The following is a 22656-nucleotide window of genomic DNA, read 5'->3' on the forward strand; positions in this document are numbered from 1 at the left end:
TTTCTGATTTGTCTCCACTTGAGGCTCAATTTTTTTTATATATAAGTTGTAGATTCTAAAAACTAAACTGGTAACTTTGCTGTGAAGAAAGAACTTGTATTTATATAGCGCCTTTCACAACCTCAGGGCGTCCCACAGCATTTCACAGCCAATTAAGTATTTTTGAAGTGCAGTCACTATTGTATTGTAGGAAACGCGGCAGCCAATATGTGCACAGCAAGATCCCACAAACAGCAATGTGATAATGACCAGCCACACTGTTTTAGTCGGTTGAGGGATAAATATTTGCCAGGACACCGGGAGAACTCCCCTGCTCTTCGAATAGTGTCATAAGATGTTTAACGACCACCTGAGAGGGCAGACAGGGCCTTGGCTTATTGTCTCATCCGAAAGACGGCACCTCCGACAGTGCAGCACTCCGTCAGTACAGCACTGGAGTGTCAGCTCAGATTATTTGCTCAAGTCTCTGAAGTGAGACTTGAACCCATGACCTTCTGACTCCGAGGAAAGAGTGCTGCCCGCTGAGCCAGCGCTGACACATTTACCGTAAAACTGAAACTTGTTTGTGTTCAACACGAGCCAGGAGTATGAAAGAACAGATCGGTTACTCGAGATGGGGAAAGGCTGATACAAACTCTCGTTTCATTAAACAGAACTTTTCAGACTTCCTGTTTCGCTGGTACATGGAAAAGGGGAAAAGAGGGAAACTCCTGTCCCCGCCAGTGTCCCAGCATGCACAGCTGGCCAGCTTCCTGCAGTCTCACCAACACCTTAGTTGGCTTCATGAAATCAACGTCCAGAACTTTGAAAAGGTACCGTTTGTGTGGCGATTCTCTACTTTTGAAGCTTGTGCTGTTTTGATGGGATGAATGGAATAGAAAGAAAAATCTGCAAATGCTGGGAATATGGGTCGGAACAGAAAACGGGTGGGTTGATGTTTGGGGTGTAAATATGTCAGCAGGCCCCCCCACCCCAGTTTATTTCTTCTCTGGGTGTGGCCGGCATTTATTGCCCATCCCTAATTGCCCTGAGAAGGTTGTGGTGGTGGGCCTTTTCCCTGAACAGCTGCAGCCCTTGTGATGGTGTTTGCGAGGGAGCTACAGGATATTAACCAGCGGTTGTGCCTTGGAGAACTTGGAGGTGATCCGGTGATATTGCTGGCTGTGTCCTTCTCGCTGGTGTGGGTTGCAGTGCTGGGAGGCGCTGCCCAAGTGCACGTTTACCAGCTTTGCTCTTTCCAGATGCTGATGGACGCTCTATATTTCCAGCACTTTCTGTTTAACATCAGCGTGTTGTCCCCAAGCTGCTTTCAAGCCTGTCTACTGAGTGGCTCAGAGCAGCTCTAGGCCGTGTCTCCACTCTTGGCCATGGGGAAACCAGCGGGGAATTGGGAATGAAACAAGACAAGACTATTTAAAAAGAAACTATTTTCATTTTCCTTTTGACTTGGAGTTATTTGCGACCCATTATCCAGTCTGTGACGAGGACACACTTGCACGTACAAGAGTCTGGTTAACTTTCACTTGTTGCAGGCTCATGGGACGTTGCTGAATCTCGCAAACATGGAGACCAGGTATTTTGCAAAGAAGAAAACTCTCCTGAGCCTCAGTAAATTGTGTGCGTTTGTTTCCGACCTCCCTGAGGACCTTCTGCAAGAGAGGATGGAGGGTAAGGTCTGAGCTGCTCAATGTTCCTGTCTTGTTTTTCTTCATTTTCCCATTGATTTGTGGCGATTTCTTGCAGCCAAGGGACCACATCCTTGTTGCATTTCGCCTTCTCAATTCATCGTCAGGTCCCGAGGGTAAATTCTCCAACCCTGAGCTCCCAGCGGGAGCTGCACTCAGCCCCTTGTTGTTCCCACCTGATGGACACACTGGAAGGATTCACTGGATAAGAATATGGAGGGGAAACCAACGCTGAGAGACTTGGGATACAGGGGCCCAGTGGGGGGGGGGGCCTCTTTTTCCTGCCCCCACTCTCCACCTCACGCGGAGTGGAGGGCCTGTTGCTGGAATTTTTTTTTTAATCGTTCATGGGATGTGGGCGTTGCTGGCGAGGCCGGCATTTATTGCCCATCCCTAATTGCTCCTTGAGAAAGTGGTGGTGAGCCGCCTTCTTGAACCGCTGCAGTCCGTGTGGTGAAGGTTCTCCCACAGTGCTGTTAGGAAGGGAGTTCCAGGATTTTGACCCAGCGACGATGAAGGAACGGCGATATATTTCCAAGTCAGGATGGTGTTTGACTTGGAGGGGAACGTGCAGGTGGTGGTGTTCCCATGTACCTGCTGCCCTTGTCCTTCTAGGTGATAGAGGTCGCGGGTTTGGGAGGTGCTGCAGTGCATCCTGTGGATGGTACACACTGCAGTCACGGTGAGCCAGTGGTGAAGGGGGTGCGTGTTTAGGGTGGTGGATGGGGTGCCAATCAAGCGGGCTGCTTTATCTTGGATGGTGTCGAGCTTCTTGAGTGTTGTTGGAGCTGCACTCATCCAGGCAAGTGGAGAGTATTCCATCACACTCCTGACTTCTGACTTGTGCCTTGTAGATAGTGGAATCAAGTAACTCCGACTAAACTAGGAGTCAGATTTGGTCCTTGACTTTGCACCATGTGGGTTGGTGCCGTCACTCATTCGACGAGCTCTCCTATTTCTGTTCCAACTTATTGTATCTGTTCCCTGACCCTCCCCCTAAACATGGCTGGAAGTATGTGATGGTGTCAGTGAATGAAGCTGCACTAAGTTCAGACCATCGGAATATTTACTGTGCGACACCCGATCTGGAAATGTTTGACATTAGCAGAGAGTAAAAGTGGAAAGTTTTCCATTCCCCAGAACTGACATCCCTCACCTCAGGGAGCACTAAAATAATCAAAACTATAAAGCTCCAAAAGGCAGATGCCTGATGGTGTAGAGACTGAGTCACAGCAGTGATGCTGGTTATTGGTGTTTGACTAACAAAGCCTCCCAAAGCCTTGCTCCTCTTTCTAAACCAGTGAGTTAATTGTGCTCATGTTGTTATAGACCTGAATGCTCGAGAGCGATATCTGCTTCACCAGGACACCCTACCAATGGAACTGCTGGATAAGAAACAGCTCAGCATAGACACCATGCCTGTGTTAACGGCTTCTCAACTGATCCATGTAAGTACACCGGTCACCTTGTACATGAGCTCTGGGTGACTGGTCCAAACATCCAAAATCATGAATATAGAACGTGTAATAAGGAGGTGAACGAGGAGATTACAAGGGCTAAAAGGAAATATGAAGAAAACGCTAACTGATAGAGAACGAAATAGTAGGAGCTTTTACTAATAAGTTAGAGAGGGAAGGGCTTCTTGGGGGAGGGGGGTGAAGGGAGAAATGGAGTGGGGGAGATATTTAAACATTTTTGTCAGTTTTTACAATGATGGTGGAAGTGATAATGTCTGTGTACAAGAGGAGGATGTGGAATAACTGAGATAGAGATGGCTAGAAAATGAATTGGTTCTGAAAAAGAAATGACCCTGGGCTGGTGATGGTCAGAGTTGTTAACGGAGCCTCTGGCCAACAAATTTCAACCCTGAAATTGTGCTGTGGGACTGGTGAATACAAAATGTTGCACCGCTGTCTGAGAAGGCTAAACCGGGAAACGAGGAATCAGACAGTCTAATGGAAATTGTGGGCAAACTCGGAGTGATAATTTGAAATCAAATCAGTGAGCATCTAGAATTTCACAGGTTGATGAAGGGCGCGGGTTTATTAAAGGCAAATCGTGTTTGTCAATTTTGAGTTTTTTGTAGCGATCAGTTGACTGGATGAAGGGAGTGCAGTGGATGTGGTGCATGTGGGTTTTCAGAAGGTGTTTCGGTGTCAAGATTTCTTAGAAAAATTCGGACATATGGTATGAGGAAATGCAGCAGCATGAGTAGAAGATTATGGAAAATGGGTGTTGGTCAAATTGGAGAAGGATTAGAAGTGGCAGAACCCAGGGTTGGTGCTGAGTCCAGATTTGTTCTATTAAAGAGGCAGAGAGTGCAAGAGTAAAGAGATTATCATAGCTTAGTATAAGTTAGGACACAGTTAGCATACTGTGTGTAGTTTTGGGCCCCACTATAGAAAGGACATTAAAGCCATGGAGAGTATATAGCGTAAATTGACTAGGACGTGAAACGAATTATGAAGAGTGACGTGAGACACTGGGAGCGAGAAAAATAAGAGGAGATTTGAGGTTTTTGAAATATTAAAGGTGTTGCCAGCGTGAATAGGGAAAGATCATTTCCTCTGGTTAGAGTGTCAGTGACAAGGGATCATCCATTGTTACTGAGGGTGAGGAAAGCGACCGGGATAAATATCTTAATGCAGAGGATTGTTGGAACATGGAATGCTTTGCTGCAGAAAGTTGCAATTCCAACTAAATACACATGGAATTCAATTAACGATGCATTCTGATAACATAGTCTAGGGCTATAGCTAGGTTTTGTTCTTTCATCGAGAAAGAATGTGTATTTATAATCTCCATGTCCTCAGGATGTACCAAAGCTCCTCACGGCCAGTTAAGTATTTTTGAAGCACAGTCCCTGTTTCATAGGGGAGTTTGTGCACAGCAATGTCCCACAAAGAGTAAATGAGATAAATGACCAGATAATCTGTGTTTCATGTTGATGGTGGTGGGAGCAATGTTGGCCAGGACACCGGGACAATTCCCTGCTGTGGGATCTCTTGTATCCACCTGAACAGAGCCGCTGTTTAACGTTTATCTGAAAGACGGCCCCTCCGGCGGTGCAGGGCTGCCTCGGTACTGCCCCTCCGGCGGTGCAGGGCTGCCTCGGTACTGCCCCTCCGGCGGTGCAGGGCTGCCTCGGTACTGCCCCTCCGGCGGTGCAGGGCTGCCTCGGTACTGCCCCTCCGGCGGTGCAGGGCTGCCTCGGTACTGCCCCTCCGGCGGTGCAGGGCTGCCTCGGTACTGCCCCTCCGGCGGTGCAGGGCTGCCTCGGTACTGCCCCTCCGGCGGTGCAGGGCTGCCTCGGTACTGCCCCTCCGGCGGTGCAGGGCTGCCTCGGTACTGCCCCTCCGGCGGTGCAGGGCTGCCTCGGTACTGCACTAAAGTGTCGGCCTGGATCGGGTTTCAACCCATCACTGACTGACTCTGGCGAGAGTGCGGCCACTGAGCCAAGCTGGTACTCTACCATATCACCGGCTTACGTTTTCCAAGGGGGATTTTTTTGCAGTGCTGTTCAATAGTAATAAAGTCAGATTAATATCCAACTTCTGCAGCTTTACATCAGTGATGACAACACGGGAGCGAATGAATACGATTTCAAGAAGGCTCTTGATCTCCTGGAATTCGTTGAGAAGGTACGGGGAAAACTGCAGTTCCTGGTCCTGAAGGAAGTGGTGTTGTGGCAAAACAAAAGTGCAAGTGTTGCAACTGTGTAGAAACACAATGACATCGATTTTTCTTGATGTAGTATTCGGTATATCAGATTTTTGAGTTAAATCTGATAATTGCCCTTCCCTATAAGATGATCAATCCCAAAATGTTAGTTGTAAGCATTTATTTTGTTTGTCCCTTCCAGAATTGTTTTGCTGATTTTCAACCTGATTAATCCTGAAGTGTTCTGGTTACAAAGATTCTATATTAGCTTGCAGCTGATTTCACCCGTTTGTAATAATACCCCCAAAATATTTTGTTATGTACTCAGGACAAGAAAAGACCATCAGGCCCATAGGCATTTGCCCCACTTTTTCTCCTTTCCCCTCCCATCCACCCTTAGGAGAGGTAATGGGAAGATCACACAATTCGGGAAACGGCAGTCAAACATTCCCTTCTGAGACCATCTCCAAGCAGCCCCTTGGTCATTACCCAGAATCTATCTCTCCTTCTGCCATGATCTCGTCACTTTCCAAAAATGTATCTTACAGTTTATTGAAACTTTTAAACTCAAATAATTTCACTGCAACCAAAAAAAAACCTTGTGTTCAAGTTCGGCTGTCTTTGCAGTTGGCAATTTGAGTGTTTGGGTTAGAGTAGGAGCGGGCCAGGCTGTGGTGAACCCATAGTTGAATAGCCTATTGATGCTTACATAAGAAATAGGAGCAGGAGTAGGCCATCCGGCCCCTTGGGCCTGCTCCGCCATTCAATCAGATCATGGCTGATCTTTGACCTTAACTCCACTTTCCCGCCCAATCCCCATATCCCTTGATTTCCTTAGAGTCCAAAAATCTATCGATCTCATTCTTGAATATACTCAACGACTCGGCATCCACAGCCCTCTGGGGTGGAGAATTCCAAAGATTCACAACCCTCTGAAGAAATTCCTCCTGATCTCAGACTTTAATGGCCAACCCCCTTATCCTGAGACTATGCCCCCTAGTTCTAGACTCTTTCACCATGGGAAACAACCTCTCGGCATCTGCCCTGTCAAGCCCCCCTCAGAATCTTTTGTATTTCAATGAGATCACCTCTCATTCTTCTAAACTCCAGAGTATAGGCCCATTCTACTCAATCTCTCTTCATAGGACAACCCTCTCATCCCAGGAATTAATCAAGTGACCCTTTGTTGCACTGCGTCTAAGGCAAGTATATCCTTCCTTAGGTAAGGAGACCAAAACTGTACTCCAGGTGTGGTCTCACCAAAGCCCTGTACAATTGTAGTAAGACTTCCTTACTCTTGTACTCCAACCCCCTTGCAGTAAAAGCCAACATGCCATTTGCCTTCCTAATTGCTGTAACTGCATGTTAACTTTTTGTGTTTCTTGTACAAGGACATCCAAACCTCTCTCAACACCAACATTTAGTAGTTTCTCACTTTTTAAAAATATTCTGTTTTTCTATTCTTCCTACCAAAGTGAATAACCTCACATTTCCCCACATTATACTCCATCTGCCACCTTCTTGCCCACTCACTTAACCTGTCTATATCCCTTTGCAGACTCTTTGTGTCCTCCTCACAGCTTACTTTCCCACCTAACTTTATATCATCAGCAAACTTGGATACATTACACTCGGTCCCTTCATCTGGGTCATTAATATAGATTGTTAATAGCTGAGGCCCAAGCACTGATCCTTGCGGCACTCCACTAGTTACAGCCTGACAACCTGAGAATGACCTGTTTATTCCTACTCTCTGTTTTCTATCCGTTAACCAATCCTCTGTCCATGCTGATCTATTACCCCAATTCCATGAGCCCTTATCTTGTGTAACCACCTTTTATGTGGCACCTTATCGAACGCCTTTTGAAAATCCAAATATTCTCCATCCACGAGTTCCCCTTTATCTACCCAGCTCCGTAGACTTGTGTGAAGAATGGCCATTTAGCGAGGTACCAGGGGGAGGGGAGATTGGTGCACAGGGGAACTGCAACACTGCATGTGTGGGTGTCTTTAGGGGAGAAAACAGAAAGGGATTTTAAATGTATTGCTTATGAGGGAGCTACGGTTTCCTGAATTGATGCAAACCTGCAGCTGCTTTCCTTGTTCTGTAAGTACGGTAGCATAGTGGTTATGTTACTGGGCTAGTAATCCAGAGGCCTGGACTAAAAATCCAGAGTCATGAGTTCAAATCTCGCCACAGCAGCTGGTGAATTTAAATTCAATTAATTAAATAAAATCTGGAATTAAAATACTAGTATCAGTAATGGTGGCCATGAAACTACCGGATTGTCGTAAAAACCCATCTGGTTCACTAATGTCCTTCAGGGAAGGAAGCCTGCCGTCCTTACCCGGTCTGACCTATATGTGACTCCAGACCCACAGCAATGTGGTTGATTCTTAATCGCCCTCTGAAATGGCCTAGCAAGCCACTCAGTTGTACAATCTCGCTACGAAAAGTCATAATAAGAATAAAACCGGAAGAACCGCCCAGCATCGGACCACTAGGCACCGGACATGACAACGGCAAAACACCAAGCCCAGTCGACCCTGCAAGGTCCTCCTTACTAACATCTGGGGACTTGTGCCAAAATTGGGAGAGCTGTCCCACAGACTAGTCAAGCAACAGCCTGACATAGCCATACTCACAGAATCATACCTTTCAGCCAACGTCCCAGACTCTTCCATCACCATCCCTGGGTATGTTCTGTCCCACCGGCAGGACAGACCCACCAGAGGTGGCGGTACAGTGATATACAGTCAGGAGGGAGTAGCCCTGGGAGTCCTCAACATTGACTCTGGACCCCATGAAATCTCATGGCATCAGGTCAAACATGGGCAAGGAAACCTCCTGCTGATTACCACCGACCATCCTCCCTCAGCTGATGAATCAGTCCTCCTCCATGTTGAGCACCACTTGGAGGAAGCACTGAGGGTAGCAAGGGCACAAAATGTACTCTGGGTGGGGGACTTCAATGTCCATCACCAAGAGTGGCTCGGTAGCACCACTACTGACCGAGCTGGCCGAGTCCTTAAGGACATAGCTGCTAGACTGGGCCTGCGGCAGGTGGTGAGCGAACCAACACGAGGGAAAAACTTACTTGACCTCGTCCTCACCAATCTACCTGTCGCAAATGCATCTGTCCATGACGGTAATGGTAGGAGTGACCACCGCACAGTCCTTGTGGAGATGAAGTCCCGTCTTCGCACTGAAGACACCATCCAACGTGTTGTGTGGCACTACCACCGTGCTAAATGGGATAGATTCAGAACAGATCTAGCAGCTCAAAACTGGGCATCCATGAGGTGCTGTGGGCCATCAGCAGCAGCAGAATTGTATTCCAGCACAATCTGTAACCTCATGGCCCGGCATATTCCTCACTCTACCATTACCAACAAGCCAGGAGATCAACCCTGGTTCAATGAAGAGTGTAGAAGAGCATGCCAGGAGCAGCACCAGGCGGACCTAAAAATGAGGTGCCAACCTGGTGAAGCGACAACTCAGGACTACATGCATGCTAAACAGCGGAAGCAACATGCTATAGACAGAGCTAAGCGATTCCACAACCAACGGATCAGATCAAAGCTCTGCAGTCCTGCCACATCCAGTTGTGAATGGTGGTGGACAATTAAACAACTAACGGGAGGAGGAGGCTCTGCAAACATCCCCATCCTCAATGATGGCGGAGTCCAGCACATGAGTGCAAAAGACAAGGCTGAAGCGTTTGCAACCATCTTCAGCCAGAAGTGCCGAGTGGATGATCCATCTCGGCCTCCTCCCGATATCCCCACCATCACAGAAGCCAGTCTTCGGTCAATTCGAATCATTCCACGTGATATCAAGAAACGGCTGAGTGCACTGGATACAGCAACGGCTATGGGCCCCGACAACATCCCAGCTGTAGTGCTGAAGACTTGTGCTCCAGAACTAGCTGCGCCTCTAGCCAAGCTGTTCCAGTACAGCTACAACACTGGCATCTACCCGACAATGTGGAAAATTGCCCAGGTATGTCCTGTCCATAAAAAGCAGGACAAATCCAATCCGGCCAATTACCGCCCCATCAGTCTACTCTCAATCATCAGCAAAGTGTAAACAATTTTACAACACCAAGTTATAGTCCAGCAATTTTATTTTAAATTCACAAGCTTTCGGAGATTTTCTCCTTCCTCAGGCAAATGAGGAAGGAGAAAATCTCCGAAAGCTTGTGAATTTAAAATAAAATTGCTGGACTATAACTTGGTGTTGTAAAATTGTTTACAATTGTCAACCCCAGTCCATCACCGGCATCTCCACATCAGCAAAGTGATGGAAGGTGTCATCGACAGTGCTATCAAGCGGCACTTACTCGCCAATAACCTGCTCACCGATGCTCAGTTTGGGTTCCGCCAGGACCACTCGGCTACAGACCTCATTACAGCCTTGGTCCAAACATGGACAAAAGAGCTGAATTCCAGAGGTGAGGTGAGAGTGACTGCCCTTGACATCAAGGCAGCATTTGACCGAGTGTGGCACCAAGGAGCCCTAGTAAAATTGAAGTCAATGGGAATCAGGGGGTAAACTCTCCAGTGGCTGGAGTCATACCTAGCACAAAGGAAGATGGCAGTGGTTGTTGGAGGCCAATCATCTCAGCCCCAGGACATTGCTGCAGGAGTTCCTCAGGGCAGTGTCCTTGGCCCAACCATCTTCAGCTGCTTCATCAATGACCTTCCCTCCATCATAAGGTCAGAAATGGGGATGTTCGCTGATGACTGCACAGTGTTCAGTTCCATTCGCAACCCCTCAAATAATGAAGCAGTCCGAGCCCGCATGCAGCAAGACCTGGACAACATCCAGGCTTGGGCTTATAAGTGGCAAGTAACATTCGCACCAGATAAGTGCCAGGCAATGACCATCTCCAACAAGAGAGTCTAACCACCTCCCCCTGACATTCAACGGCATTACCATCACCGAATCCCCCATCAACATCCTGGGGGTCACCATTGACCAGAAACTTAACTGGACCAGCCATATAAATACTGTGGCTACTGGAGCAGGTCAGAGGCTGGGTATTCTGCGGCGAGTGACTCACCTCCTGACTCCCCAAAGCCTTTCCACCATCTACAAGGCACAAGTCAGGAGTGTGATGGAATACTCTCCACTTGCTTGGATGAGTGCAGCTCCAACAACACTCAAGAAGCTCGACACCATCCAAGATAAAGCAGCCCGCTTGATTGGCACCCCATCCACCACCCTAAACATTCACTCCCTTCATCACCGGCGCACTGTGGCTGCAGTGTGTACCATCCACAGGATGCACTGCAGCAACTCGCCAAGGCTTCTTCGACAGCACCTCCCAAACCCGCGACCTCTACCACCTAGAAGGACAAGAGCAGCAGGCACATGGGAACAACACCACCTGCACGTTCCCCTCCAAGTCACACACCATCCCGACTTGGAAATATATCGCCGTTCCTTCATCGTCGCTGGGTCAAAATCCTGGAACTCCCTTCCTAACAGCACTGTGGGAGAACCGTCACCACACGGACTGCAGCGGTTCAAGAAGGCGGCTCACCACCACCTTCTCAAGGGCAATTAGGGATGGACAATAAATGCCGGCCTCGCCAGCGACGCCCACATCCCGTGAACGAATTTTTTTAAAAAACCCCATACACTAGACCAATGACCAGTTGAAAGTGCTCTTTAGAACCAGTACTCTCGATCATAATGCTGTAGAATTTTTTTACACTATCTGCCTCTTTTTCAGTTTGTTTCACACTTCCCAACATCACCAAATAACTCCGGTTTTCCCCTCTGAGAGGATGTGCTTAGTCTCAACACTGTGTCGGTCCTGAGCCAAGTCGTGACCAAGTGACCAAGTCCTCATCTCCTACTATTGGAGCAGTGCTGACTCACCAATGTACCACCAGTTCCTTACATTCTGTGTTCATTTGCCAAGTTTCTACGGTTTTCCTCAGTCAATTCACCTCTGCCGGTTGTATATCTTTTGTCTTTTTAATTACATTTTGTAATTTGATGGAAGTGTTTAAAATTATGACGGGGCGGGTGGGACAGTGTAGGTAGAAACAGACTGATTCTCGTGGTTGAAGGGTGTAGAACGAGGGAACATAGATTAAATCTAACAGACTTAAAACAAAGAGCGGAAGAAACTTTTTACACACAAGGGCTGGGAGGCTGTGGAATTCACTTCTGGAGTTAATGACTGAGGCAGAGACCAAAGGAAAATGGGATTAGGATGCTGCTCGTGTGGAAGATCAACACCAACATGGCACAGAACAGTCAGTCCCACTAATGTTTCTGTGGAAGGTTCACAGTGGGCTCTGGTTAAATTATTTCGGAGGCTGAGTGTTTTCTCTCTGCTCTGAAGGAGGAAGGTCTCGACGCCGATTTCGACATCAATACACTGAAATTGGAAATCTTCTGCCAAGCTATTCAGAGAGATGAGTATGTCTAGTTTTTAATCATTTGGATTCTGTCCTCTTCCCTCACTTCCACACAAATACTTGAAAGAAAGGAGGCCATCTATTCACAAATAGGTGTCACACAATTATAAAAACATCACCTGCACTGTTTTGTCAAGCTGTGCTTGCATCATTGCAGCAGATTATACAATGTTAGCCTTTTAATTTAAGCAGCTTTTTGTCTTCCAGTTTTGATCTCGTGTCCTTCCCTCGTGCTCCTCTTCCTTCCCTATTTCTTGGTTAGACTGCAAATTCCCCCCCCCCCCCCCCCCACGGTGAAACTGACCGTTCTGGGAATGTAGCATCAGACTTTCTTGCCCCAAGTCGTATGTTGGAGGGAGGGGGTGCAATTAATGTATAGACTTGTGCATTTGCTGAATTTGCACAAACCGGACTCTGGTTGTGCCCAGTTCGCGGTCACTTATCCTTTGCCAATCAGTGCCTGCTCTGAGAGTCAGGTGATGAGAACACTCTATCTAATAAACAAAGACACTCTGGTGAATATTCTGTTTGTTTTTGTTCAGTTGGTCTTTTGATGCAAAGGATAATCCAGTTGAAGCTGCGAAGGAGACCATACTGATAAGGATCATAGAAAAGCTAATGGATGAAGGCGAGTACTGTTAGCTGCTTTAAACCACCTCTCATAGCAGCCCGGTAGTAAGTAACGGATCACTAGTCGTGTGTTGACCTTTAACCTGTGTCTTATAGTAGCAAAGTGCTTTATTGGGGGGTGGTGTCCTGCCCAACTATTTATTAATCTCTACGAATATAACACAGTACATGTGGACACATTCACACTGAAGTGTGAGCCCGGATTATGTGCTCTGGAGTGGGGCTTGAACCCATGACCTTCTGACCGTTGAAAGAAATAGCCAGGTTCCTGTGTTGAGGGGCAGAGGTGGTGAGACTCCTAAATAACAGGAGGAGCCGCAGTGCCTTCCCTCATCCCCTCCTGCTGCACTCCTTGATCTTGGTATTCAGCTGTTTATTGGTTACACTGACTATTTTAAATGTCTTTCACTTTAGGAGTTCAGCTGAAATATTATTTGCCAGAAGTGAAGGACCTTCTGCTGTCAGATTATCTGGTTACCCTGAGATCCAATTCATATTTCGAATTCCTCTTGCAAGCAAACTATGAACATTACTTAAAAGCACAATCGTGATTCCCCTCCCATTTTTATCACCCTATTCTTCTGCCGTTGGAATTCTTCACTCAGCAGGTACTGCAAATAAACCACCTGCAATGTATTGTATAAAAAATGTTATGAATTAACTTGCATTTCTAATAAAATAAGTCATTTAATTTCACAAAAAACAAGTGAACTTTTTGCTTCCATGCGACAAACTGTTGCTGTTTCCCGTCTGACCGGTGAGTGATTTGACACAGAATCGGGTGTGGGAACCTCGGACTAACTCCGGAGCAAAGTATTTTGTAACCAGGCCTTCGCCCACAGCTTCGTGCAAAACCTCTATCTGTGACCTAAAAACGGTTTCCCTCCCTGCTCGTGGTGCGTCTCTGGGTTTCCCTCTGTGCAATCGTGGTTCTTGCATTCTCTCTATCCCAAGACAGAAAGAGAATTTACATTTATATATTGGTTTGGCTCACCCCAGAAGTAATTCTAATATTGAAAAGCCCGAGGGAGGAACAGCTGTCTCGCACTTTGTCTCCCAGGTGAAGGAATCCCTCACCTGCAAGCACCCACTCCATCCCCTGCTCTGGCGATTGAAGGATTCACAAAGGTGCCCTATAAATGGGAATATTTGTAAAAGAAAACCTGTGTCATGGGTAAGTAATTGCCCTCGAGTTCCTTTTTATTTCCCAACAATGTTCTCTGCTCCTCTCCTGAAGGTCCTGATCCATGCTCTATACAGTTCCACATGTGCCCTACTGCCCCTGTGGCTATTCAGCAAGACACTGTTTTTCCATCCCCTTTATTTAAAATTTAATTTTCCTTTTGCTCCTCCTCTCTACCTATCTGTAAAACACTAAGACGACAGGTTTTAAAAAACAGCAAATTGTATTAGCACGTTACTCATTTATTCGTCTGTACAGTATCTTACAATTTCCTTTCTCAATACGTGTATCTGCATTTAAAGAAAATAAAACTTAGCAACTTTTACAAGCAGATGGTAAATATGCCTGGAAATTTCAGCTGCTCCATTGGTTTTAAAAGATAATGTTCCCCTTGGATCAAATAGTTTGAATTCAATCAGCAGGAATTGCTAACGGAACTTTTAGTATTTGTATTTAAAATCGCAGTGTATGGGGGCACAGGGAAAATGAGTTGAAAACAGCATTTCCCAGTCGCGTTAACTGGGACAGGTCCCCCCCGAGAGACACTCTTCCCAAATCAGCAGTAACTGCTTTCAGTCTGCGAGAGGTTGTAGTGTTGGGGAAACAGAAAGCTGTAACATTTGTAAATACTTAAGATTTTGTAAGCCTTTCAAACAGTGGGTGGTCTTGTACACTGAACAATTACACCTAATCGGCAGAAAAATCCTGTTTCCAGAGAAACTCTGGACTGTACTCGTTGCCATGGTCACAGCTTTGTTCACAGGTGTAAACAACAAGTGTCCCCCAGTCCAAACTCTCTCCGAGACGATCCACTTTCAGCTGGTAAAGCAACTGTGGCATCACCTGAAATAAAAACATCAGTGTGAACAGTGGCTGAAACACACAGTCAGTGCCAAATGTATTGGCCCAGAAATTGCTCATGAAATAATGGCGAGGTTAACAATTATTTCATGGCAAATGAAAGCTGGTTCTGGAGAACTGGAAATGCGCAAAAGTGGAAATCTAGAAATTGATCTACCATTTGCCTTGCATTAGAGATCTCACTGGCTGCATGGATGGACCAGCCTGAGCGAACTTGCTGCATTGCCCAGCTGGAAACAAACTAATCTCTTCTATTTTAAAAAGAAATCAGCGTACCTTTTTTATGGTCTAAACTAACTTTTAACGGCGTGGTGAGTATCAATGACGGCCAAACAACCTCTCTAGCACTGAAAATTAACTTTAAAAAATGTGGAGTCTCATTCCCCCCCGATATTAATAGCTGGGAACAATTTTTTAAAAACTTTTGTCTCTCTTATCTGTCTTTTAATCTTACCCTCTGTTTATTTCACTTTCTCTAACTAATTTAAACAGAATTTACTAATCTACCTGATGCTTGCTGGTTTAGTCTGTGTGGTTTGTGAAGGATGCTTCCAGCTGATTTGGTTGAGGGGAGAGATCCTTTCCCCGCTCACTCGGCTGGGAGAAGCCTGGGAAAGCTCAGGGCACTGCTTGCAGGTCTCCACCGAAGCGAGTTGGAGCTTCGAAGCTCGTGGGTGAGTTAGTTACTTGCGGACAATGTTAGTTTGCTCAACGCAATTTCCGGGCCAATAAACTGGATCATTCAATCTAGAATGAAACTGTATTCCTCTCGGCTACATTTCAGCCACACAGAAGCTGCAAATTTAAGTTAGCCCCACCACCTTTTCTGGTAAAACTTGCCTGATCAGCAATAACCCTGAATAAAAGGCAACATTCTAAACAACAGCAAAACAGAAAAGAAAACTAGCATACACAGCCAAAAATCAGTATCTTCCTTCTTGTTTAGTTAAATGAATTAAGCTCGGTTGAAGTGTGCAGTAACTGCTCCTTTTGATCCAGGCAATGAGAAATGAATCGCGTTGGGGCGTAGAGTTCAAGTAGTGTGAGATCGTTATCTCAAAAAAAAACATACGGACTATCGATTTAGACCATAAGCCACAAGTCAGACTACAGCTGTCATCTGAAACTCAATTTGGTACAAGCACAAAACTATTGTTTTAAAATATATACAGTAACTTTTTGCTGGAGCAGGGTTCCCTCATTGTCTCCTTGTGAACCTTAACTGGTATACAAGAAACATGCTTGTGTATCTTTTAATGGGCTGCAACTCCCACCCTGGAGTTCACCATTAACTGTCTGGTGAGAAGCAGTGAGAGAATAATTCATACCTGAAATTCAAAGACCCGCTTGGCACCACATGAACAGTTGGGGATATCCGTATCCGTGGGAATGTTCTCTCCAGATACCCACAGTGGGCTTCCTCCTCTGCAGTAGCGCAGCACCTACAACAAGGAACCATTGAGAGTACGGAAGGCACACACGCTATTTAAAGCTGCACCTAGTATTTACTTCATTGGTGTTACAGCAAAAATCATTTTGATGCTGCAGTCATTCCTAAACATTAATTTGGCAGTAATTTTCCCACAGCAGGATTCCCTGGGATGTTTCATTTACCTGTTCCGGTGCCAGTGCTGTCGTCCTTTTAAACTTATTGAAGATCTGGTCTTCCTTTGTCTCGTGTTTTGCCATGGCTTCCAGCTCCTTCTCATCCAAGGGCTGAGTTTCACAATCTGAACACAACAACACAGTGAGTCGTTACTAGAACTCAATCAACCCTCCCATCCTGTTTCCACAATGAAGTATTTCAGAGCAGTGCCATCCAGCGAGAACAATTTTCCTGCACGCTGTTGTACATCCAAACACAACTGGAAAAAAAGTACAATCTAGCTGCGTAGTTACTTTGTCGCCCAGTGCTTACAAAGCCAACGCAGTCATGCTGACATTCTTAATTTATCATGTTCCCAGTTTATAATCATCTTTGACTTTTAAATGTTTTCCCAAGATTTTTAGTAATTCTGTACTGTAGTAATTAACTTGACACAATCCCAAACAGGAGTGCAGTTAGTTAACACAAGTTAGCTGTAATCCAGTCCTCACTTACCACTGCTGGCTGTGGAGAGGGATTCCATGCACATTTTAAGATCTTCCAGCTTCTGATCCTCTGTGTCCTCGCTGCCGACAATCTGTTCTTCCTCGAGCTCCATCACCAGCTCGTACTCTGGGAAGAGGATGTTGGGAGACGACGTCCTGTCGGCTGCTTCACCTGGAGGAACGACACCTGGATTATCACCAAAACTCACCGCCCAGCCAGTGAGCGGTGACTCACCCGTCACCCGTTTACAGGGAGCTGATCAGGGTCCAGGTGTCCCAGACACCGTGCCTGCTCTGTGATCTGCTCGACTATCACTGGCCATTGGTGAGTTAATGGATCTCTGGTTATAGCTAGGATATTGTTGAGTTAGTAGATCACTGGTTATCGGGGAGTTAGTGGTTCACTGGTTACTAGTAGGATATCAGTGAGTTAGTGGATCACTGCTGGTTAGTGGTGGGTTAGTGATTCACTGGTTATAGGTAGGATATCAGTTAATGGATCGCTGCTGGTTATCAGTGGATGAGTGGTTCACTGGTTATAGGTAGGATATCGGTGAGTTAGTGGATCACTGCTGGTTATCGGTGAGTTAATAGATCGCTGGTTAGTGGTTATAGGTAGGATATCAGTGAGTTAGTGGATCACTGCTGGTTAGTGGTGGGTTAGTGATTCACTGGTTATAGGTAGGATATCAGTTAATGGATCGCTGCTGGTTATCAGTGGATGAGTGGTTCACTGGTTATAGGTAGGATATCGGTGAGTTAGTGGATCACTGCTGGTTATCGGTGAGTTAATAGATCGCTGGTTAGTGGTGGGTTAGTGATTCACTGGTTTATAGGTAGGATATCAGTGAGTTAATGGATCGCTGCTGGTTATCAGTGGATGAGTGGTTCACTGGTTATAGGTAGGATATCGGTGAGTTAGAGGATCACTGCTGGTTATCGGTGAGTTAATAGATCGCTGGTTAGTGGTGGGTTAGTGATTCACTGGTTTATAGGTAGGATATCAGTGAGTTAATGGATCGCTGCTGGTTATCAGTGGATGAGTGGTTCACTGGTTATAGGTAGGATATCGGTGAGTTAGAGGATCACTGCTGGTTATCGGTGAGTTAATAGATCGCTGGTTAGTGGTTCACTGGTTATAGGTAGGATATCGGTGAGTTAGAGGATCACTGCTGGTTATCGGTGAGTTAATAGATCGCTGGTTAGTGGTTCACTGGTTATAGGTAGGATATCGGTGAGTTAGTGGATCGCTGCTGGTTATCGGTTGTTCGGCCCCTCTGATCCCCGGGTCCCCTCACTCACCCGGCCGGCCACAGGCCGCTCGGTGCCCCGCTCTCCAGTCCGCGCTCTGATGCTCCTTCCCGCAGTAATGGGCCCGGCGGCAGCGGGAGCAGCTCTTGGGCCCGGCGGCTCCGCACACGCGACAGAGCCTGGGCCCGGGGCCGGGCCTGAGCGGGGCCTCGGCCTCGGGCTGGGGCTCGGCCGGGTAGAAATCGTTGATCCGCCCGAGTTGGCTGCGGTAAACGGCGAAGCGGCGGCTCGGACAGGCCGGGAGCGCGCAGCAGAAGAGCAGGAGCGCGCGGTGGAAGGCGCGGCCCCGCGGCGCGTACACCTGCAGCAGGAAAACCAGCGGCCGCGCGCACCCGCCGCACCGCACGCGCTCCGGGCCCGGGACACACAGGCTGAGCCAGGCCGGCCGCCCGCCCACCTTACTGGGGAACTGCGAGCTCACCAGGCGCGCCGGGGGCGCCCGCTCCACGAAGCCCAACTCGACCGGAGCCGGGGCCTCCCCGCCCGCACCCAAGCCCGAGGCCTCCCCGCGCTCCGCCATCGCTAGGCCCAGCTCCGTCACTTCCGCCTGGCCCATCAGCCAAAACCACCCCCCGGAACACCCAAAGTCCGCGTCTGTGGTTCCGGTTCCGGTCCCTGCGGAAATAAAAACCTCCTTCAGCAAGGGAATATATTTTATATAAAAGTTTATTGAGCATAATTTGCCTATTGCACTTTACACCTGAGTAAACCAGCGGTAACTTCAGAACATCAGTCCTTATTAAGGAGAAAGATTTGTATTTATAGCGTCACCTTTCACTGTTGTAGGAAACGCAGCAGCCAATTTGACACAGCAAGATCCCACGACACAGCAAGATCCCACAACACGCACTGAATGAGCAGATTATCTACAAAATTACAAAACCCCAAAAAGGAAGTGTATAAACATTACAAAAGTGAACCCCCTATTAGTAAAAAGCCCAACATTTTTACCTTCCCTGAAGTACAGTTTCATTAGATACGGTGCAGATAAATTAAAATACTGAGAAAGCCACAGGAAAAAATTACCAATACAAAGTGAGCCATTTGTGCAAAGTAACACTAGGTTTGCAGAAATTCAAGTGCAATCAAACTATTAACACATTAATGTAACTCTCACCTATTGTACACAGCCTGTGTAATTAGGGCAGCCAACCCCCGACAGTTTAGAAGATATTGCAGCAAGTGGCTTCTGTTTTTAAGCAGCACAACAATTCCCATTTCTGAAATGGATGTCAACAATCTCTTCACTTCTGCCAGCAATGGCACAGAAAACCAACACGACAGCACTGGGTCTATTCTACAAGTCAACAAAACAATTCATTTGTGTTTGTTAATTACAGGTTTTACACACATGAAGTAACTCCAGTAATACAGACTGTAGCATCTGGAGTTGGGGCCTATGTTGAAAGTGACTGAGCCCAACACAGACCCTAATAAATAACCGAAACCATCTTGCAAGAAGCGGGTGGGACTCAGAGTGATCGTGTCGAGTAACATCGCATGTATTCAGACAGCCAGGGATCCTCAGCCTCAGCAGGTTTCAACACTCCAACTGGCAAGTGCTGGGAAGAAGGTTTATGTCCCTGGGAAGATTTACACTGGTGTTTGTGAGAGCTCTCTGCCGCACGCAGGGTTTTCGCCACAAGACGTCTGTTCTGGGCACGAACTGCAGATTCATAAATCTGTAAAAAAAAAAGTTTGTTCTGTGGAAAGTGTGTTTATTCTGCATTTGTAACAAGAACAAGTTTAAAACACAAACAGAAGGGTTAAGTCTAAAAGGATTTAAAATTCTATTTCCCCCCCAACGTCAGCTCGGATTATCAGCCCAAGTCTCGAGTGGGGTTTGAAGCCACAATCTTCAGACTTCTGAAATACAGGCATTGGAGGAGGATGGTGAGGTCAGAGTCAAAGGCTGCAAACAGGCGGAGAAGGATGAGGAGAGAGTTTACCATCGTCAGTCACATAGGATGTAATTTGTGATTTTGATAAGGGCCATTTCAGTACTGTGGCAGGGGCAGAAACCTGATGGAAGGATTCAAACATCACAGTGCACCCCGAGAAGAGCGTGAAGTGGAGGAATTGGATGTAAAGTGAGTGCGGGGTTTCTCAAATTGCTTACCTGGCCTCTTAAGGCAGAAGCACCAACATTGTAGGTCTTTTTACAGCCCACCTCCGCCTCCCTCTCCGCCCAGCCGTACATCGCAAATGGAGGTTTGGTTTCTTTTGCAGCATCCTGTGCCGTTATAGTCAATTGAGGAGTTCGTTGTGATTTTTCCAGACTTGCACTCTTAACACGACGATAATTCAGAATGGGTTGGACACTCAATTCATCCTTGGTCTGTCTGTCATTTTTATCTTTCTGATTCACCTCAAGAATTATTTCCTTCTCTGTTCAAAAAGAGAAAACAAACAATCAGCCGGTGTAATTTGTAGGAGTCCCAAATCTCCCACAAGCAGCGATTATTAAGTAACAAGAGTTAGGTCAGATCTTGCACCGAGTGTTTAACGGAGGAGACTTCAAATCTTCCCAGGATGGAGATAAGAAATGATGTTAATTCAAGTCTTTTAAACCAACAGTCCCGAGAGTCAAGAAAAGTCTCACTGATCCTTCCCCACCTCCACCCCCCCCTCCCCCCCTCACCTCCCCCTCCTCACCTCCCTCCTTCCCCACCCTCCTCCCCCTCTCTCTCTCCTCCTCCTCCTCCTCCTCCCCCACTCCCCCCCTCCTCCTCCCCCACTCCCCCCCCTCCTCCTCCTCCCCCACTCCCCCCCTCCTCCTCCCCCACTCCCCCCCCTCCTCCTCCTCCCCCACTCCCCCCCTCCTCCTCCCCCCTCACCTCCCCCCTCCTCCTCACCTCCCTCCCTCTCTCTCTCCCCTCCTCCTCCTCCTCCTCCCTCCTTCCTTCCCCACTCCCCCCTCCCTCTCCTCACCTCCCCCCCTCCCTCCCCTCACCTCCACTCCCTCCCTCCTCACCCACCCTCCCTCGGCCCCGCTGGGATTTACCGGTGGGATCTTGCTCTGCGGATCGGGGAGGTTCGGCTTCCGGGGGTTCGATCTGCCGGCGGGGGGAATCCGCGGGTCCCCGGGGCGAGGGCGGGCGGCCGGCCGGGAGACAGCTCCCTCCCCGGTCTTGCTCCGGCCCTCGCGGGGTAGACGTGCCGCTGCCGGAGCCGCTGGAGCCGGAGCCGGAGTCCCGGTCCCAGCCGGTCCACACCCAGGGGCTGTGGGTTTGCTCCAGCAGCCGCCGCATGAGGCGGTACCGCAGGAGGTCGGTGTAGCAGCTGCTCGAGTCCCGCTGCGGCCCTTTAAACCGCCGCATGTACTCGGTCTTCAGCCTCTTCACCACCATGTCCCCCGGGCCGGGCCCCGGCCTCCGGCCCACCGACAGCCGCGTCTGTCCCCCGGGTCACGGCCTGTCCCTGACCCCCGGGCCCGGGTATTGTCTCTCGGCCCGGTGATGGGCGATAAAGCGGGAATGGACTGAAGGTCGGTCCGGGTCCCGGGCCTCTCAGTCCGGGGTCTCTCTCGGTCCCTCTCCCCGGGTCCGGGGCCTCTCAGTCCGGGGTCTCTCTCGGTCCCTCTCCCCGGGTCCCGGGCCTCTCAGTCCGGGGTCTCTCTCGGTCCCTCTCCCCGGGTCCGGGGCCTCTCAGTCCGGGGTCTCTCTCGGTCCCTCTCCCCGGGTCCGGGCCTCTCAGTCCGGGGTCTCTCTCGGTCCCTCTCCCCGGGTCCGGGCCTCTCAGTCCGGGGTCTCTCTCGGTCCCTCTCCCCGGGTCCGGGGCCTCTCAGTCCGGGGTCTCTCTCGGTCCCTCTCCCCGGCTCCGGGCCTCTCAGTCCGGGGTCTCTCTCCCCGGGTCCGGGGCCTCTCAGTCCGGGGTCTCTCTCGGTCCCTCTCCCCGGCTCCGGGCCTCTCAGTCCGGGGTCTCTCTCCCCGGGTCCGGGGCCTCTCAGTCCGGGGTCTCTCTCGGTCCCTCTCCCCGGGTCCGGGCCTCTCTCAGTTTCCGCTCTTTGACGCGACTCCGACAATTAATATCGGGACAATCAAATGTTGTCATTAATCCGCCCCGCCCATCGCGTCACTCACCCCGCCCACCGCGTCACACGCCCCGCCCTCCCGTCACACACCCCGCCCACCGCGTCACTCGCCCCGCCCTCCCGTCACTCGCCCCGCCCCTGTTTCCGGTGGGCTGGCCCCGCCCCTCTCTGGGTGGGGACGAGGAGCCGGAAAGGCGGCGGTTGCTATGGGAGCGGTTTCTAGGCCTCTCCCAGTAAACTCAGTGACTCTGTGCGGAATCCAGTGATGTGGAGACGCGGGTGATGGACTGGGATTAACAGTGATGTGGAGATGCCGGTGATGGACTGGGATTAACAGTGATGTGGAGATGCCGGTGATGGACTGGGATTAACAGTGATGTGGAGATGCCGGTGATGGACTGGGATTAACAGTGATGTGGAGATGCCGGTGATGGACTGGGATTAACAGTGATGTGGAGATGCCGGTGATGGACTGGGATTAACAGTGATGTGGAGATGCCGGTGATGGACTGGGATTAACAGTGATGTGGAGATGCCGGTGATGGACTGGGATTAACAATGATGTGGAGATGCGGGTGATGGACTGGGATTAACAATGATGTGGAGATGCCGGTGATGGACTGGGATTAACAGTGATGTGGAGACGCGGGTGATGGACTGGGATTAACAGTGATGTGGAGATGCCGGTGATGGACTGGGATTAACAGTGATGTGGAGATGCCGGTGATGGACTGGGATTAACAGTGATGTGGAGATGCCGGTGA

The 22656-nt window shown here is 48.6% G+C and overlaps 3 protein-coding genes across 5 annotated transcripts in view; 1 reads left to right on the forward strand and 2 right to left on the reverse strand.

Moving 5' to 3' along the window:
• nup133 (nucleoporin 133) overlaps positions 1-12984 on the forward strand; it is a 49094-nt gene extending 36110 nt beyond the window's left edge. For 2 of the 3 annotated variants that reach the window (XM_067989543.1, XM_067989542.1), the window contains exons 20-26: positions 654-812; positions 1533-1668; positions 3015-3133; positions 5246-5326; positions 11708-11784; positions 12326-12411; positions 12828-12984. In XM_067989543.1, coding sequence (XP_067845644.1) covers positions 654-812; positions 1533-1668; positions 3015-3133; positions 5246-5326; positions 11708-11784; positions 12326-12411; positions 12828-12964 — 795 coding nt within the window. In that variant the 3' untranslated portion in view covers positions 12965-12984. Of the gene's footprint in view, positions 1-653; positions 813-1532; positions 1669-3014; positions 3134-5245; positions 5327-11086; positions 11785-12325; positions 12412-12827 lie in introns of those variants that run through there. The other variant, XR_010963728.1, reaches the window with a different exon arrangement.
• A 96-nt stretch (positions 12985-13080) lies between these two features.
• pdcd2 (programmed cell death 2) lies at positions 13081-18425 on the reverse strand. The gene is made up of 5 exons (XM_067989544.1): positions 17851-18425; positions 16559-16720; positions 16072-16187; positions 15786-15899; positions 13081-14439 (listed from the first exon to the last, which is right to left on the reverse strand). The coding sequence occupies exons 1-5, from the start codon at positions 18413-18415 to the stop codon at positions 14284-14286; spliced, it is 1113 nt and encodes a 370-aa protein (XP_067845645.1). The 5' UTR covers positions 18416-18425; the 3' UTR covers positions 13081-14283.
• An 82-nt stretch (positions 18426-18507) lies between these two features.
• Positions 18508-21904, reverse strand: LOC137324820 (centriole, cilia and spindle-associated protein-like). The gene is made up of 3 exons (XM_067989545.1): positions 20864-21904; positions 19979-20247; positions 18508-19541 (listed from the first exon to the last, which is right to left on the reverse strand). The coding sequence occupies exons 1-3, from the start codon at positions 21207-21209 to the stop codon at positions 19332-19334; spliced, it is 825 nt and encodes a 274-aa protein (XP_067845646.1). The 5' UTR covers positions 21210-21904; the 3' UTR covers positions 18508-19331.
• Between the last annotated feature and the right edge of the window lie 752 nt (positions 21905-22656).

Source organism: Heptranchias perlo, chromosome 8 (assembly GCF_035084215.1).
Source record: "Heptranchias perlo isolate sHepPer1 chromosome 8, sHepPer1.hap1, whole genome shotgun sequence".
Taxonomy (NCBI): Eukaryota; Metazoa; Chordata; class Chondrichthyes; order Hexanchiformes; family Hexanchidae; genus Heptranchias; species Heptranchias perlo.